This window comes from Apium graveolens, chromosome 4 (genome assembly GCF_009905375.1).
Source record: "Apium graveolens cultivar Ventura chromosome 4, ASM990537v1, whole genome shotgun sequence".
NCBI lineage: Eukaryota > Viridiplantae > Streptophyta > Magnoliopsida > Apiales > Apiaceae > Apium > Apium graveolens.
Window position 1 is genome coordinate 77,480,373 of NC_133650.1, and position 14,213 is coordinate 77,494,585.

At 37.7% G+C, this 14,213-nt stretch overlaps 1 protein-coding gene across 1 annotated transcript; it reads left to right on the forward strand.

Annotated features, from left to right (window-relative positions):
* Positions 1–7,795: 7,795 nt before the first annotated feature.
* Positions 7,796–8,398, forward strand: LOC141718649 (uncharacterized). The gene has a single exon (XM_074521026.1). It carries the CDS (start codon positions 7,796–7,798, stop codon positions 8,396–8,398), a length of 603 nt encoding a protein of 200 aa, XP_074377127.1.
* Positions 8,399–14,213: the final 5,815 nt, after the last annotated feature.

The following is a 14,213-nucleotide window of genomic DNA, read 5'->3' on the forward strand; positions in this document are numbered from 1 at the left end:
CAGGATACTAGTTCATACCAACCTGAAGTGAGATTGTGAAGAAGAGATTGCATAGTCCAATAGATCTGCAGCTGCAAAGTCCATGAACTGTGGTGCACTGACTTCCTCTTTTAACTCACCAATCAAGAGTACACTTGTACACATCTTACTAGAGTACAATTCCAAGTGTAATGTGCAGCAGGTGCCTGATATGTCGTAATATTCTCAAGTCTCGTCACTGGTGCTATATGTTAGATACTGCTTCCTGATAATAACCTAGCACAATATATAAAATTACAATGATAACATTCCCAGCTTGCAAACAGCCATATCCCTCGGATACACCTTTGCTGTTATCTCCAAAGGTAACCATGGGGCCAGCTTTCTCAACCACATTTGATAGCAGGGCTCTATCTCCGGTCATATGTCTTGATGATCCACTGTCAAGAATCCACACTACCGGTTATACTTGTTTAATGCCCTGCACTACAAATGGATTAGACCTTCTTCGGAACCCAAACTCGGTTGGGCCCGGCATACTTGTAGAACTGTCCTTTGTCAGGCAAGACAACATTTTTAATTTTAATTGCCTCAACTTTCTCAATGACTGAACATTTGACCTTGTAAACAGCGTTAACAAATTTCTGTTTAAGCTTAGGCACAAATGTCTCCTTTCTAGCCTTAGAAGGACTAGCAGTCTTAGACCTATCATGCTTCTTGTTATTCACATGTTGACGAGGAGTAGTCTTATCATTAGACACATGCTTACCATTAAAATAAGCATACATCATATTAAAAGCACAAGACATACAATTAGCAACACCACATGCTTTATGAGAGTGATTAACAGCAGGCAATTTATGCATGGTAGACATGGCATTATTGTTATCCAACTCATGTGTGTCTGAGTTAGTCTCAGTTGCTTTCACAACTTTGACTGGAACTTTCGACTCACTTGACTTGGAAACAATCTTCTCATTAGCATGATCCTCAGCACGTATTTCCTCTTGAATAACAGAAGAGGTCGCATCAAATGGTTCAGCAATTGATGCTTTATAGAGGGGTTCATCAACACCCTTAAGCACATGTGGTACTTCCCTCCCTTTAGCACAGACATGAGGAGGGGAGTTTATGCCTAATTCTCCAATAGCAGCATTGTAATCATATCCTATTCCAGATGTTTGATTAACAGCTTGCTTACTGTAGAACTCTTTAGCCTTCGAACAAGAATTGAAGTAGGCTCTAACCTTAGTCTCAAGACCGGTGATCTTGTCTTTGAGAATAGTTTCGAGTTTTCTATAACAGTCAACTCTATTCTCTAGAAAAGATACATGTTCTTTTAATTTGTCTTGATTAATGTGCACAAGTCTTAATTCATTGACCTCTTTCTCAAGGTCTGTGATCTGTAAACTTAACAGTTCATTATCACGACGTGCACAATCTAAGTTACCTCTTAGATGATAAACCATTTCAGCATCAGAAAGTTTTACCTCTATTCTAGACGATGAAGCTTTTCCATCAATAGCCATCAGAGCAAGATTTCCTTCATCTTCATCTTCACTGTCAGTATCATCCCAGCTTCTTCCCTTTGCCAGATAAGCCCTTTCAGAGTTCTTTCTTACTTGCTTTGGCTTCCTACATTCTGTGGCAAAGTGTCCCAACTCATTGCAGTTATAGCATCTAATGGTGCTTCGATCAACCATCCCTGTTTTGTACCCACCACTGCTGGTGTTAGAGGATGAAGATCCACCTTTCTGGAATTTGTTGTAGTTGGACTTGTACTTAAGCTTGGGATTCCTCCTGAATCTGACATGGGAGAATCTCTTGACAATTTGGGCCATTGATTCATCTTCCAATTGCTCCAGCTCTTCCAAGGAATAAAAATCATCACTTGATTGATTTGTAGTAGGAGGATCATATTCTGCTACTAACTCATTTTCCTCACCCTTGGAAAACTGTACCATTCTTTCTAACTGTTGAGATTGTTGTTGTTGTTGACCTTCAGCTACAAGTGCAGTAGATGTGCTGACCATTCTATCCTTCCCGTAGACTTCCTTCTGTTGAATCTGCTCCAACTCATAGGTTTTTAACACTCCATAGAGCCTGTCCAAAGAAATCTCACTCAGATCTCTAGCTTCTCTAATGGCAGTGATTCTATGTTCAAGATGAGCTGGCAGTGTTAAAAGGAACTTTTTGTTGACCTCCCTGATTGAATAATACTTTCCATTGATGTTCAGGTTGTTGATCAACGCATTGTACCTCTCAAACACTTCAGTAATTCCTTCTCCTGGATTTGATTTGAAATGTTCATATTCAGAGGTTAGGATTTCCAACTTGTTCTCCCTAACTTCCTCTGTGCCTTCATTAATCACCTCAATAGTTTCCCACATGTGTTTGGAATTTTTACAGTTCATCACATGTCTGTTCATCAAGGGATCAAGGGAATCAATTAATATTAATTGAAGGCTGACATCCAAGGAGGCTTCTTCCTTCTCAGCAGGAGTAAAATCTTCAGGCTCTTTTGGATAGGTTCTAGCTTCAGTAGTCACCACACCATCTATTATTACCTCCGGTTCAATAACCATCGGAGTTTTTATACCCTTCTTTAACAAGTTTGAATATTTGGGATTTGCAACTTGTAAAAATAATAGCATCTTCTTCTTCCACATGATATAATTCTCTTTATCAAATTGTGGAATTTTAACGGTTCCAACTTTATGTGAAGTCATTATGAATTTTTGAATAAATAAAAATTCAAGGAGTTGAAAAATCACAAAAGTCTAGGATCTTGATTTGTTCGTTAATCAGAAGGCTCTGATACCAATTGTTAGGTCCCAATTTGTTTGTAGAAGGGGGGGTTGAATACAAACAGTACCAAATAATCGAATAAATGCGGAATAAAAAATGTGAAACAAAATTCAAGTTAAATAAAAATATTATTAAACTTGAAAGGTGTTACAACAACTGTATCGATTACAAGGTATTAATCTCAAATCAATTATCACAAATCTAGAATAAATTCGACATGAACTTTTTCTATTTTTGCAATAATTAGAATCAAATGCTAAACGCGATTTGAGATTAAGTTCTAGGGATTTTGATCCGCTAGATTGTTACACAAGAACAAGATAAATAATTCTAGTGGTTTGGATTTAACATTAACAAACTAGAATTTTGATCTTGATGTAAGCAGAGAAGAAAATAAAATGTTTCAAGGCGGCTGCTTTCTTTTCTTTGTTCTTGAATTTTTTCAGTCTGTTGGATGGATGATTGAGTTGAATGACTCTCTGCTTCTTTTTAATCAACAACCGAATAGAATTGAATTGGCATGACAATCCTATAGCTGGCAAGACTTTCGGTAGGACAATGGATTGAACTAGCAAGACAATCTGAATGAACTAGCATGACAATCAGAATGAACTAGCAAGACAATCCTTCTCCTAGTGTAACTTTCGGTGAGACTATTGAAAATGGCCTAGCATGACAATCGGTATGACAATCCTGATTGTCATGCTAGTTCATTTTCAATTGTCTTGCTGATTTAATGCAGATTTTAATCCAATTTAAATTCTGAAAATTCCTAAAATTAATTTAGAATTAATTAATCAATTAATTCAATTAATAAATAAATTATTCTTCGCAGATATAATTTATTTTCTTAATTAAATTAGATGACTTAATTAATTAATAGAGAATTAATTCTAGTCTTCAACAGCACCCATCCTTCTGCAGATCTTCTGAAAATCACTGAAAATTATGAATCAATTCCACCACTTCAATGTTGACACTCGATGTACTGTCTAGTTCATGAGTGACTAACTTCCGTGACGTTTCTTCATGTCTTGACTTTGACACTTTGATTTTCTTCAGATTAAATCCTTGTAATTAATGATACTCTGACGAGATCTCTGTCACTTGATTAAATCCACGATCTTGATTTATATCACTGAGGCATGATCAACTTCTTGAACTTCTTCCAGTGAATTAACTCCTTAAGTCTGTAGATGAACCTTGTTCTGAATCCTTTGACAGATATTACTTTGCGAGATCTCTCTGACGGTCGATCCACTATTTACTTATTACATTCTTATTTGAGTTGAGTTGAATCCTCGAATATACAAATAGGCTATGACATATGACTTACAATATGGGTTTATTTTATTCTAATAAATCCAAAGCAGTGCTAAGGGATTATGCAGATGCATGATATTTATTTGATCTTGATAAAAATCGATCACAGACGGGTTATTTGTTCACTTATGGGGATACAACCATCTCATGGAGATCTGTAAAATAATCTTTGGCTGCTACCTCTTCTAACCATGCGGAAATTATTGCAATCCATGAAGCTAGTAAAGAACATTTCTGGTTGAGATTAATATGTCAACATATTTGGGAGTCATGTGGCATGCATCCTGACATGACAGTCCCGACAGTGATGTTCGAAGACAACACATCACAAATCGAGCAACTAAAGAAAGGTTATATCAAAGGTGATAATACTAAACATATCTTACCCAAATGTTTCTTCACACATGACCTTGAAGAGATTGGAGAAATTAAAGTCAAACAGATTCGCTCAAGTGACAACCTTGCAGGTCTATTTATGAAGTCACAACCCCATCATTTTTTTAAAAATTGGTACATAAGATTGGCTTGCGTCGACTTAAGGACTTAAAATAAAATTTTCAAAATCGATGTTCTCTTTTTCCTTCACTAGGATTTTTTCCCAATGGATATTTTTCTAGTAAGGTTTTAACGAGGCACAAATATTGAAATGGTCATCCAAGGGGGAGTGTTGTGCATGGATAACTTAGATGCTTCTAGAAATTCTTGATCTTTAATTTACTTGTCTCTTAATCTTTCATATTTTTGTAACCATAGATTTTTGGTCTTTTAAATTCCTTGTAATCTACGTATAAATAGGTGGCTAAATCGAGTTTATAGATACTTGAATCCAATACAATTTCTCTTCTTTCTCTATTCTAATGTCTCTCTAATATATCTGTATCTCTCTAGTATATCATAAAAATTATAATCTACTTTAGCATTATCAACATTTTAGGGGTACATAAATTTTTTTAGTGGATACATTTTATAATATATATATATAATTTAAAATTTTAATAAAATATCATTAATTTTTTGTTCCGTGAGGCACATGCCCCCGCGGGAAGTTATATGAATTCGTCATTGCCACGTAGTTTGGTTGTAGGTTCGCCTATGTTTGAATAATCTAAAATTATTACTTTGTTAGATATATAAAACTAAACAACATAATAAAAGAATATAACAATTAACAAACACCCAAATACAAATAAGATATAATATGTGATTGAAATTAATAAGAGAAAGGGAAATCATGCATTTAGCTCTTTCCGACTCAATAAATTTCATATACCTTATTTGTGCCTATGTGTTTAAACCGCATATTTAGAGAAGTCATTTTCAAAATTTTCTCTTTTGAAGAATTAAAAAAAGTCATTTTTAAATTATTATTTTCTTTCGGTATGTAATCACTTGAAGATTTCGTTGAGTACTCTATATTCAAGATAGGGTTAATATTTTCATATCTTTAGAATAAATCATTTAACTAATTGCGAGATTGACGTGTGACTTAAGCCCTGCTTGCTCTTTTATTTTTTATGACCAACTTATGGCTTACAAGTCTAATGAAATTTGGGTGAAGTATTAGTCTATCCAATTTATGATTCTTAAATTTGTTATATACGAATTCAATGGGGTTTTTCTAACAACTCAATTTATGAGCTTACCTTACTGTTAGCCATAGGCCAAATAAGGCCCAGAGAACGAAGGCCCAGTAGACAATCCTGTTATTGGGCCGAAGGCCCAACAGGACCATGAACCGAAGCCCACAGAGCACCACAGGCAGAGGCCCATCTTTCCTCTAATCGTTGAGATTGTGCAATCACAACGTCCGTGTTCTCCTCCTCTCCAATAATAAGGTGTAATGGACAAAGCATTGATGACAGGATCGGGTATAAAAACCCCTGGAAAGTAAGACATAATGGATTAGACACTCATTCTCTCAAATACTCTCTAGTTTCTTGTATTCCTTAAACCCACTCTACATTCAGATTCTTATTCTCACACCGGAGGTGAATCGGGGGGACAATCCCTCGCATTCTCTTCCCTTTCAGGTTACAGCCGAAGGCAGTTTCTGAGTGGCCGAAGACCATTCATTCAATACGAAAAATATCTGGGCGTAACATTTGGTGCCGTTTATGGGAATACAAGAATCACAAATGAGATATTAAGACAATGACAAACACAATTTATGAGCACTCACCACCACCTGGTTTTACTCCTCACGACGGGGGAAAGACGTCCTCCCTGGTGGACGCTGATGGAGTCATTAAGTTGACTCCCGAAGAAGAGGCTTTGCTCATCAACATCCGTACAGAAAAGTTAGTCGTAGAGAAGGGCAAGGAAAAACATGACCAAGCTGAGAAAGAAGCGGAGGCCCGGGCGAAGCGAAGAGAGGCCGATGCGTTGCGACTGAAAGCCTTGCAGCTCTAGAGGGAATAAGTTGAGCTACAGGAGAAAGCACTGCGCGAAGTGCTGCAGGCTGATGAACCAGAGAAAACCACCAAACCCAAGAAAGACCGTAAGGGGTATGACAAAGAAGACGAGTCTGACCCTGATTCGCACCCTAGAAGGAAAATCATGAAGCATCACTTTTCATCTGATTAAAACGAGGAAGTTGATGGATCCTGAATCAGACTGACTCTCCTGGAAAAGGCCATATTCAGTGATAGAGGGTCAATCAGGAGGACCATTATGATGAATTGGTGATGATTGGGATAGGGAATAATGACATCATGCTCTGCAAAATGTTCAAGACCTATCTGAAGGGATCGGCCTCAATTTGGTACAAATCCCTGAAACCCAGGTCCATCGGGTCATATGAGTAGCTAAAGAGAAAGTTCTTGAAGTACTATTCACACCTATGCCAAAAGATGAAGGACACTGAGGTATTGGTCCATTGTAGACAGAGGGCGAACGAGGAACTAGGGGATTATTTGGCTCGGTTTAAGGAAGAAGCTGAATTGGTCACAAATATGGACAAAGTCAAAGCTATGGGCTTCCTTACGGAGGGGCTAGACCCCTACAAAGGTAAAAACCTTCGCTTCTCCATTTACGATTTTCCACTCAAGTCCCAAAATGATATATATATGAGGGGTGAGAATATTCGGCGGAAGATGGAAAGTAGTAGGGGTTACAAAGATTCCCGAAGGGATGACCAATCGAAGCGAGAAGAAAGATATGAAAGCTCAAGATCTGGAAATGACCAAAGAGATAGTAGGAAAAAAGGAAGAAAAGAGACTGACTATGGGGCCAAACAACGCCGAGATAGAGATTTGGCTGTATTCACTCCTCTGAATGCGCCAATCTCCAAGATTCTCCATGAGATCAAGAGCAAGCCTGAGTTCGTTCGACCCGCCAAGATGAAAGTCCCAAATCATTAGAATAACCCCGACAAGTATTATGATTATCATAGAGATAAGGGGCATAATACTGATGAATGCTACCACCTTAAGAAACTTATTTAACGGATGATCAAAGAAGGCAAACTCAATCAGTTCATCTGAGATCTGAGGGACAGACTGGGGCTGAAGGATAATCAGGAGGAACCAGAAGCTGAGGAGCCCGAACGAAGGGACGGGATAAGGGATGACGTGAAGAAAATAACTGGGGCAGTGTGCTGGATAGAGATAGTAAGACGACAAAGAAAAGATACGCATGACAAGTGTACTACCTCTATCAGTTTGGCCAGGCGAAGCCCCACATGCCTATGACTTTTAGTAGAGAAGATTATGAGGATGTCATTCACCCATATGAAGATGCCCTTATCATCAATCCTCTCATTGGGAAAAGCAAAATATGGAAGGTGCTTGTGGACACAGGAAGCTCGGCCAACATCCTCTTCCACAAAACCTATTATAAGATAAACTTGGCGGGAGAACAGCTAGAGCTCTGCAACGAAGCACCTTTCTACGCCTTTGGGGGGCATCCAATACAGTTTGAAGGTATGATCACTCTTTCCATTCTTCTGGGTAAATTTCCATACACTGTTAAAAAGCAGGTGAAATTCTATGTGGTTCGGATTGAGAGCCCGTATAATGCTATTCTGGGAAGACCATTCATGTCAACCTTCGAGGCAGTAGGATCCTCACCCCATCTCAAGATCAAGTTTCCAACCGAGAAGGGGGTAAGAGAGATGAGGGGCGATCAGAAAACCGCCTGTATAATAATGTTAGAGGACTTGGAGAAATATCAGGCCTATGAGAAGCCAGAAGAAACTAGAAAGAGAAAAAGAGCCAAAGTAGAGCCCAGTGGGAGCAGAGAGACCCTGAAATCGAGTTGGAAAAGTTTAGGGCAGATCTTTCAAGTCTGATTGTCGAGCCAGCCACCAAAACCGAGGATCTTTAATTGTATGCAGGACATTCGGGCAAAATGGTTCGAGCTGAGAGAAATATGGAGAAAGATCTAAAGGAAAAGGTTATTGCGCTGATTCGGAAGTACCATGATGTGTTCTCCTGGGGGCCAGAATATATTCCTGGTTTAGATCCCAAGATGGCTAAACATTGCCCTAATATGCAGCCCGAGGCCAAAATGGTGAAGCAGAAGAAGAGGACTTTTACAGCCGAAGATAGAAGGTCATTGAGGCCTAAATGGAGAAGCTGTTGGAAGCTAAGTTTGTAGAAGAAATTGAATACCCTGACTGGTTGGCTAATGTAGTGGTCGTTAAAAAATCCAATAAAAAGTGGAGGATGTATGTGGACTAGACGGATCTCAATTAGGCTTGTCCGAAGGACCATTATCCCTACCCAGCATCGACCAACTGATAGATGCCACATCCGGATACCAGGTACTTAGTTTTCTTGATGCTTTTTCTGGTTATCATCAAATTATCATGAACGATAAGGATATGACCAAGACAGCATTCATAACTTCGAATGGGACTTATGCTTATATAAATATGCCCTTCGGATATAAGAACGTTGGAGCCACATTCCAGCGAATGGTGAACAAAGTATTCAAGAAGCAGATCGGTCGGAATATGGAGGCTTATTTGGATGACATGATCGTAAAGTCCATGTTCCAAGATCATGCCGAGGATTTAAGAGAATGCTTCGAAACTCTCCGAAGAAATGAGATGAGGATCAATCCGAACAAGTGCACTTTTGGAGTGTCAAGTGGAAAGTTTTAGGGCTACATGGTTAGTGCCTGGGGGATAGAGGTGAATATGGAGAAAATTGAAGCAGTTATCAACATTGAGGCTCCTAAATGCATCATAGATAACCCAAAACTGACCGGCTGACTGGCCGCCCTTCGGCAATTCATTTCTAGATCAGTAGAGAAGGTGCTTCATTTCTTTTCCGTGCTTAAGGGGTCAAAGAATTTTGAGTGGGGGCCCGAATGTCAAAAGGCATTCGAGGAAGTGAAAAAATATCTCACCAAGGCACCACTCTTATTGAGGCCTGATCTGAAGGAAACACTTCAACTCTACTTAGTTGTGTCCGACAGAACACTGGGGGCAGTACTTGTGAAAAATCATGAGGGTAACCAACATCTTGTTTTCTACGTATCTCATGTCCTTAAGGATGCAGAAACAAGGTACCCCAACGACGAGAAATTCGCATATGGGCTGGTCATGGCCTCTCGAAAATTACGACATTATTTTCAAGGCAGAACAGTTGAGGTTGTCACCGATCGGCCATTGAAAAAAAATCTAACAAGACTAGAAGCTTCGGTTAGAGTTGTAGCTTGTTCCATTGAGTTGGGAGAATATGAACTCGAGTTCGTCCCCCGAACGGCGATCAAAGCTCAAGCCTTGGCGGATTTCATGGTAAAGTGCACATTTTCTGGGCCGCAGGATCTTACCCCGAAGGAACAACTGTTAGATATAATTGATGATATCAGCAAAAACTATCAAAAGTTTATATTAGAACTTATATCAACGGATGATGATATCAACAAATAATGATATCAACGGATGATGATGTCAACGGATGACGAAATCAGGATTTGTCACATCAGTTGATCTTCGATGAGGAAAAGGAAATAGATATTCAAGGCGGTGAAGGACTTTATCTCAGAAGCGTTGTATTAGGTTTCCTTGTTGTTAATAGAATAGAATTCCTTATACATTATGTTGTTGTGCTCTATATAAAGCACAGATTAGGTTCATGCTATAAGAATTACGAACATTGTTATATCTTTCGCATAACCTAGCAGCTCTTAAGGATATTTGTTCATCCTTTCGAGATAGTACATTTGTAATAAGTTTTTATCTGTTAATATAAAAACTGTTAATTTTGTTAAAGCTTTATCGAATTGATTGTATTAACTATATTCACCCCCCTCTACAGTTGATTAAGGTCCTAACAATTGGTATCAGAGTTTGCTGTTAACATACAAATAGTTTAAGATCTGAAAATCAATCTGCAATGTGAGACAAAGAAGAAGAACCACAGAATCCAAAAACCGGCAACCCCAGCCACATCACAGATAAGCAGCAACATCAGTAGGTATGAAATAATCAAGGTGCCAATCCTAAAGATACATGAATATCCAATCTGGAAAGTCAGGATGACCATGTGTTTGGAACCCACAGATCCTGAATATCTAAACAGGGTTTATGATGGTCCTCATAAACCAATGAAGGTAGTTGTTTCCGTTGCAGGAGAACTAAGGAAAATAATAGGCAAAGACAGGAAGGACTATACTCCTGAAGATATCTCATCTATTATGAAGGATGCTAAGGTAAGACACATCCTACACAGCAGTCTTGATAGTGTTATGTCCAATAGAGTTATTGAATGTAATACAGTAAAAGAGATATGGGATGTTTTAGAGGTAAAATGTGTCAAGGTACAACAGCTATCAAGAAGAACAGGAGGACAATACTTACTCAAGAATATGAGCACTTTGACTCAAGAGACAATGAGTCATTAACTGAGATCTATGACAGATTTCAGAAGTTGCTGAATGACTTATCTCTTGTCTACAAAGAATATGATTTGGAGGAATCAAACTTAAAATTCCTACTTGCTCTCCCTGAAAAGTGGGACTTTAAAGTCACATCAATAAGGGATAACTATCAACTTGATAACACACATCTAGATTAGATCTATGTAGTTCTGATAACTCATGAACTAGAGATGGAACAAAGAAGCAAGATGAAATTATCTAAATTTAGACTAGTTGCACTCAAGGTTCAAGAGAAGCCAAAGGAGAAAGCTAGGAGGAAAAGCTACTCCAAAGGGAAAGCCATGATTGCAAAGTCAGATACTGAATTATCAAATTTCGATGATGACTCAAATGTTGATAATGAATCAGATACTGGAAGTGATCATAACAACAATGAAGACATGGATCAAATGGCTACCCTACTGGTTAAAAGCTTCAAGAAGATGGTCTACAAGAACTTCAAGAAAGGGAGAAGATTTTCCAGAAAAGGTTCCAGTTCCTTAAACTATGATAAGAGGAACAACAAAAGAAATACTGATTGGAAGGAATCAAGATCTGGAAAACTTGACAAGTCAAAAGAGAGATATTTCAACTGTGATGGAATTGGACACTTTATAGCTGACTGCAGAAAACCCAGAGCTGAGAAGAAACAAGCCTTGATCTCAAAGAACAGAAACTGGGATGATTCATCAGATTCAGATGATGGAGTCAATTATGCTCTCATGGCAATATTGATGTAGAGGCTGATAATGTTAAATTAAAGGTACCTCAGACTGTTCTTGATTTTGATACTGATGATATCTATGAATTAAGATTATTTCTTAAGACTCTGCATGTTAGTTATAGGGATCAAACCTTAGAGAATAATAGAATCAGGAGTGAATACTCTTAGTTAAAGAAAAGTAATGATCACCTAGAAGTTGAGTTGCTTTCCATGCCAGAAATTCAAAAAGAAAGAGATAATGCTGTTTATGTTAAAGAAAAATTATTATAAAAACATGCTTATCTAGAGAAAGAGTTAGTTAAATAAAGAGAAGTTATTAAACTTTGGACTAACTCAGGAAAAATAACTCAGAATATTTTAGAAAAAGGCTGTTGGGGATCAGGATTAGGATATTCTGCTAGATCTAATTCTGATTAGAAAATTGGAAAAGAAACTGAGAAAACAGAACCAATAAAAATTGATAGCAAGGTCAAACTGAACAAGGTTCAAATAAAGACCATTAAGTTAATCCAAGTACTAATACTGTCAAGTCAACCCATGAGGAAGGTACAACCTCGGTACCTAGATCAAACTTAATTACTAATAAGAGTGAATAGGTTCACACAAAGTCAACAAATATTGGTTTAATGACTCAGAAATAGCTTAAGCAAAAGCTGAAGGATTTACACATGAAAGACAAGAAGAAAAGGCCTAGGAAAAATAAGAATGGAAAGGTAGGTGTTAATAAGAATGGAAATTATGTAACTCCTCCCAATGCACCTAGAAAGGCATGTGTAAACTGTGGTACCACTAATCATATTGCTAATTCTTGCAGGAAGAATAAGGAGATAAATGTTGTTCCTTTCAAATCAGAGTTAAGGAATAGAACAGTTAGATATAAACCACAGAGTCCTTGTTTTCATTCTGGTAGTGTTTGGAACTCTATTTATACATGTAAAGAGTATCACAGTTTGTATTATGACTATTATAAACTGAAACCCTTTTTAATTAAAGCAAAATCTGTTTCTACATGTAGTATAAAAACTGATAGTAAGAATTTTAATATAAACTCTGATAAAAAGTCTTTTGTTGCGTATGTTAACAAAATTAAAGAGGCCAAAGGATCCAAGCAAGTCTGGGTCCTTAAAAACACTAACTGATTCTAATTACTGATTGCAGGGTAACAGGAGGAACACTCTAGTTTTGGAAAGTGGATGCCCAGGACACATGACTGGTTATAAATCCCTGCTATCGGAATTTGAGGAGAAAGATGGCCCAAGTGTTTCTTATGGAGATGGCAACATAGGAAAAATCTTGGGATATGGCAAAATCAAAATTAGAAATGTCATCATTGAAAATGTAGCTCTAGTTGCAGAACTCAAGCATAATCTGATCAATGTGAGTCAAATCTGTGACAGAGGTTACCATGTCAACTTCTATGAGAAACATCGTGAAATTGTTAGTAAGTCCGATGGCAAGATTGCAATGACTGGTGTAAGACATGGTAGTTTATATGAAGCCAGGGTCTCCACAAGTGCTGAGGAATCAGAAGTTTGTCTACTAAGTAGAGCATCTGTGGAAGACAGCTGGAACTGGCATAAAAGACTTTGTCACCTCAACTTCAATAATATCAATGAACTTGTGAGGAAAGATCTTGTGAGAGGATTGCCCAATGCAGTGTTTACTCCTGATGGCTTATGTGATTCATGCCAGAAAGCTGATCAAAGGAAAATATCTTTCAAGAGTAAAACTGAATCCTCTATTCTTGAACCATGTCATCTACTTCATATTATTCTCTTTGGTCCAGTAAATGTTTTGTCAGTTGCCAAGAAGAGGTATGCACTCGTAATTGTTGATGAATATACAAGATACACATAGGTGTATTTTCTGCACACCAAGGATGAATCTCCATCCATTCTTCTTGATCATGTGAGGGAGCTGGAAAAAGGATCAACAAACAAAGTGAAGATCATCAGAAAAATATGCAAACTCAAGGGGATAAAGCAATAGTTTTCTGCTCCTGGAAATCCACAACAAAATGGAGTTGTTGAAAGAAAGAATAGAACTCTTATAGAATCTGCAAGAACCATGCTAGAAGAAGTAAGATTGCTTACCTAATTCTGGGCTGATGTTGTGCAAACTGCTTGCTTTACACAAAATGCAACATTGATCAAAAGGCATGGAAAAACACCATTTGAGATGGTGAAGGGAAAGAATCAAAATTTGAAGTATTTTTATATTTTTGGTTGTAAGTATTTTGTTCTCAAAACTCATACAGAGCAGCTGACCAAGTTTGATCTTAAAGCTGATGAAGGATTTTTTGTAGGATATCCATTGTCCATAAAAGCCTTCGGAGTTTACAATCTGAGAACAAGAACAGTCATGGAATCTATAAATGTATCTTTTGATGACAAGAAGATAACAAGTCTAGAAGATGCAGATGACCATGACAAATTGAGATTTGAAAATGAAGTACCTTATGTAGAACTTTTTAATCCTGATCCTGATACAGTAAATCCTGATATCACTTAAA

Excerpts from the sequence above, each read along its gene's own strand:
- LOC141718649 (XM_074521026.1), top strand. The coding sequence starts at position 7,796 with ATGACTTTTAGTAGAGAAGATTATGAGGATGTCATTCACCCATATGAA.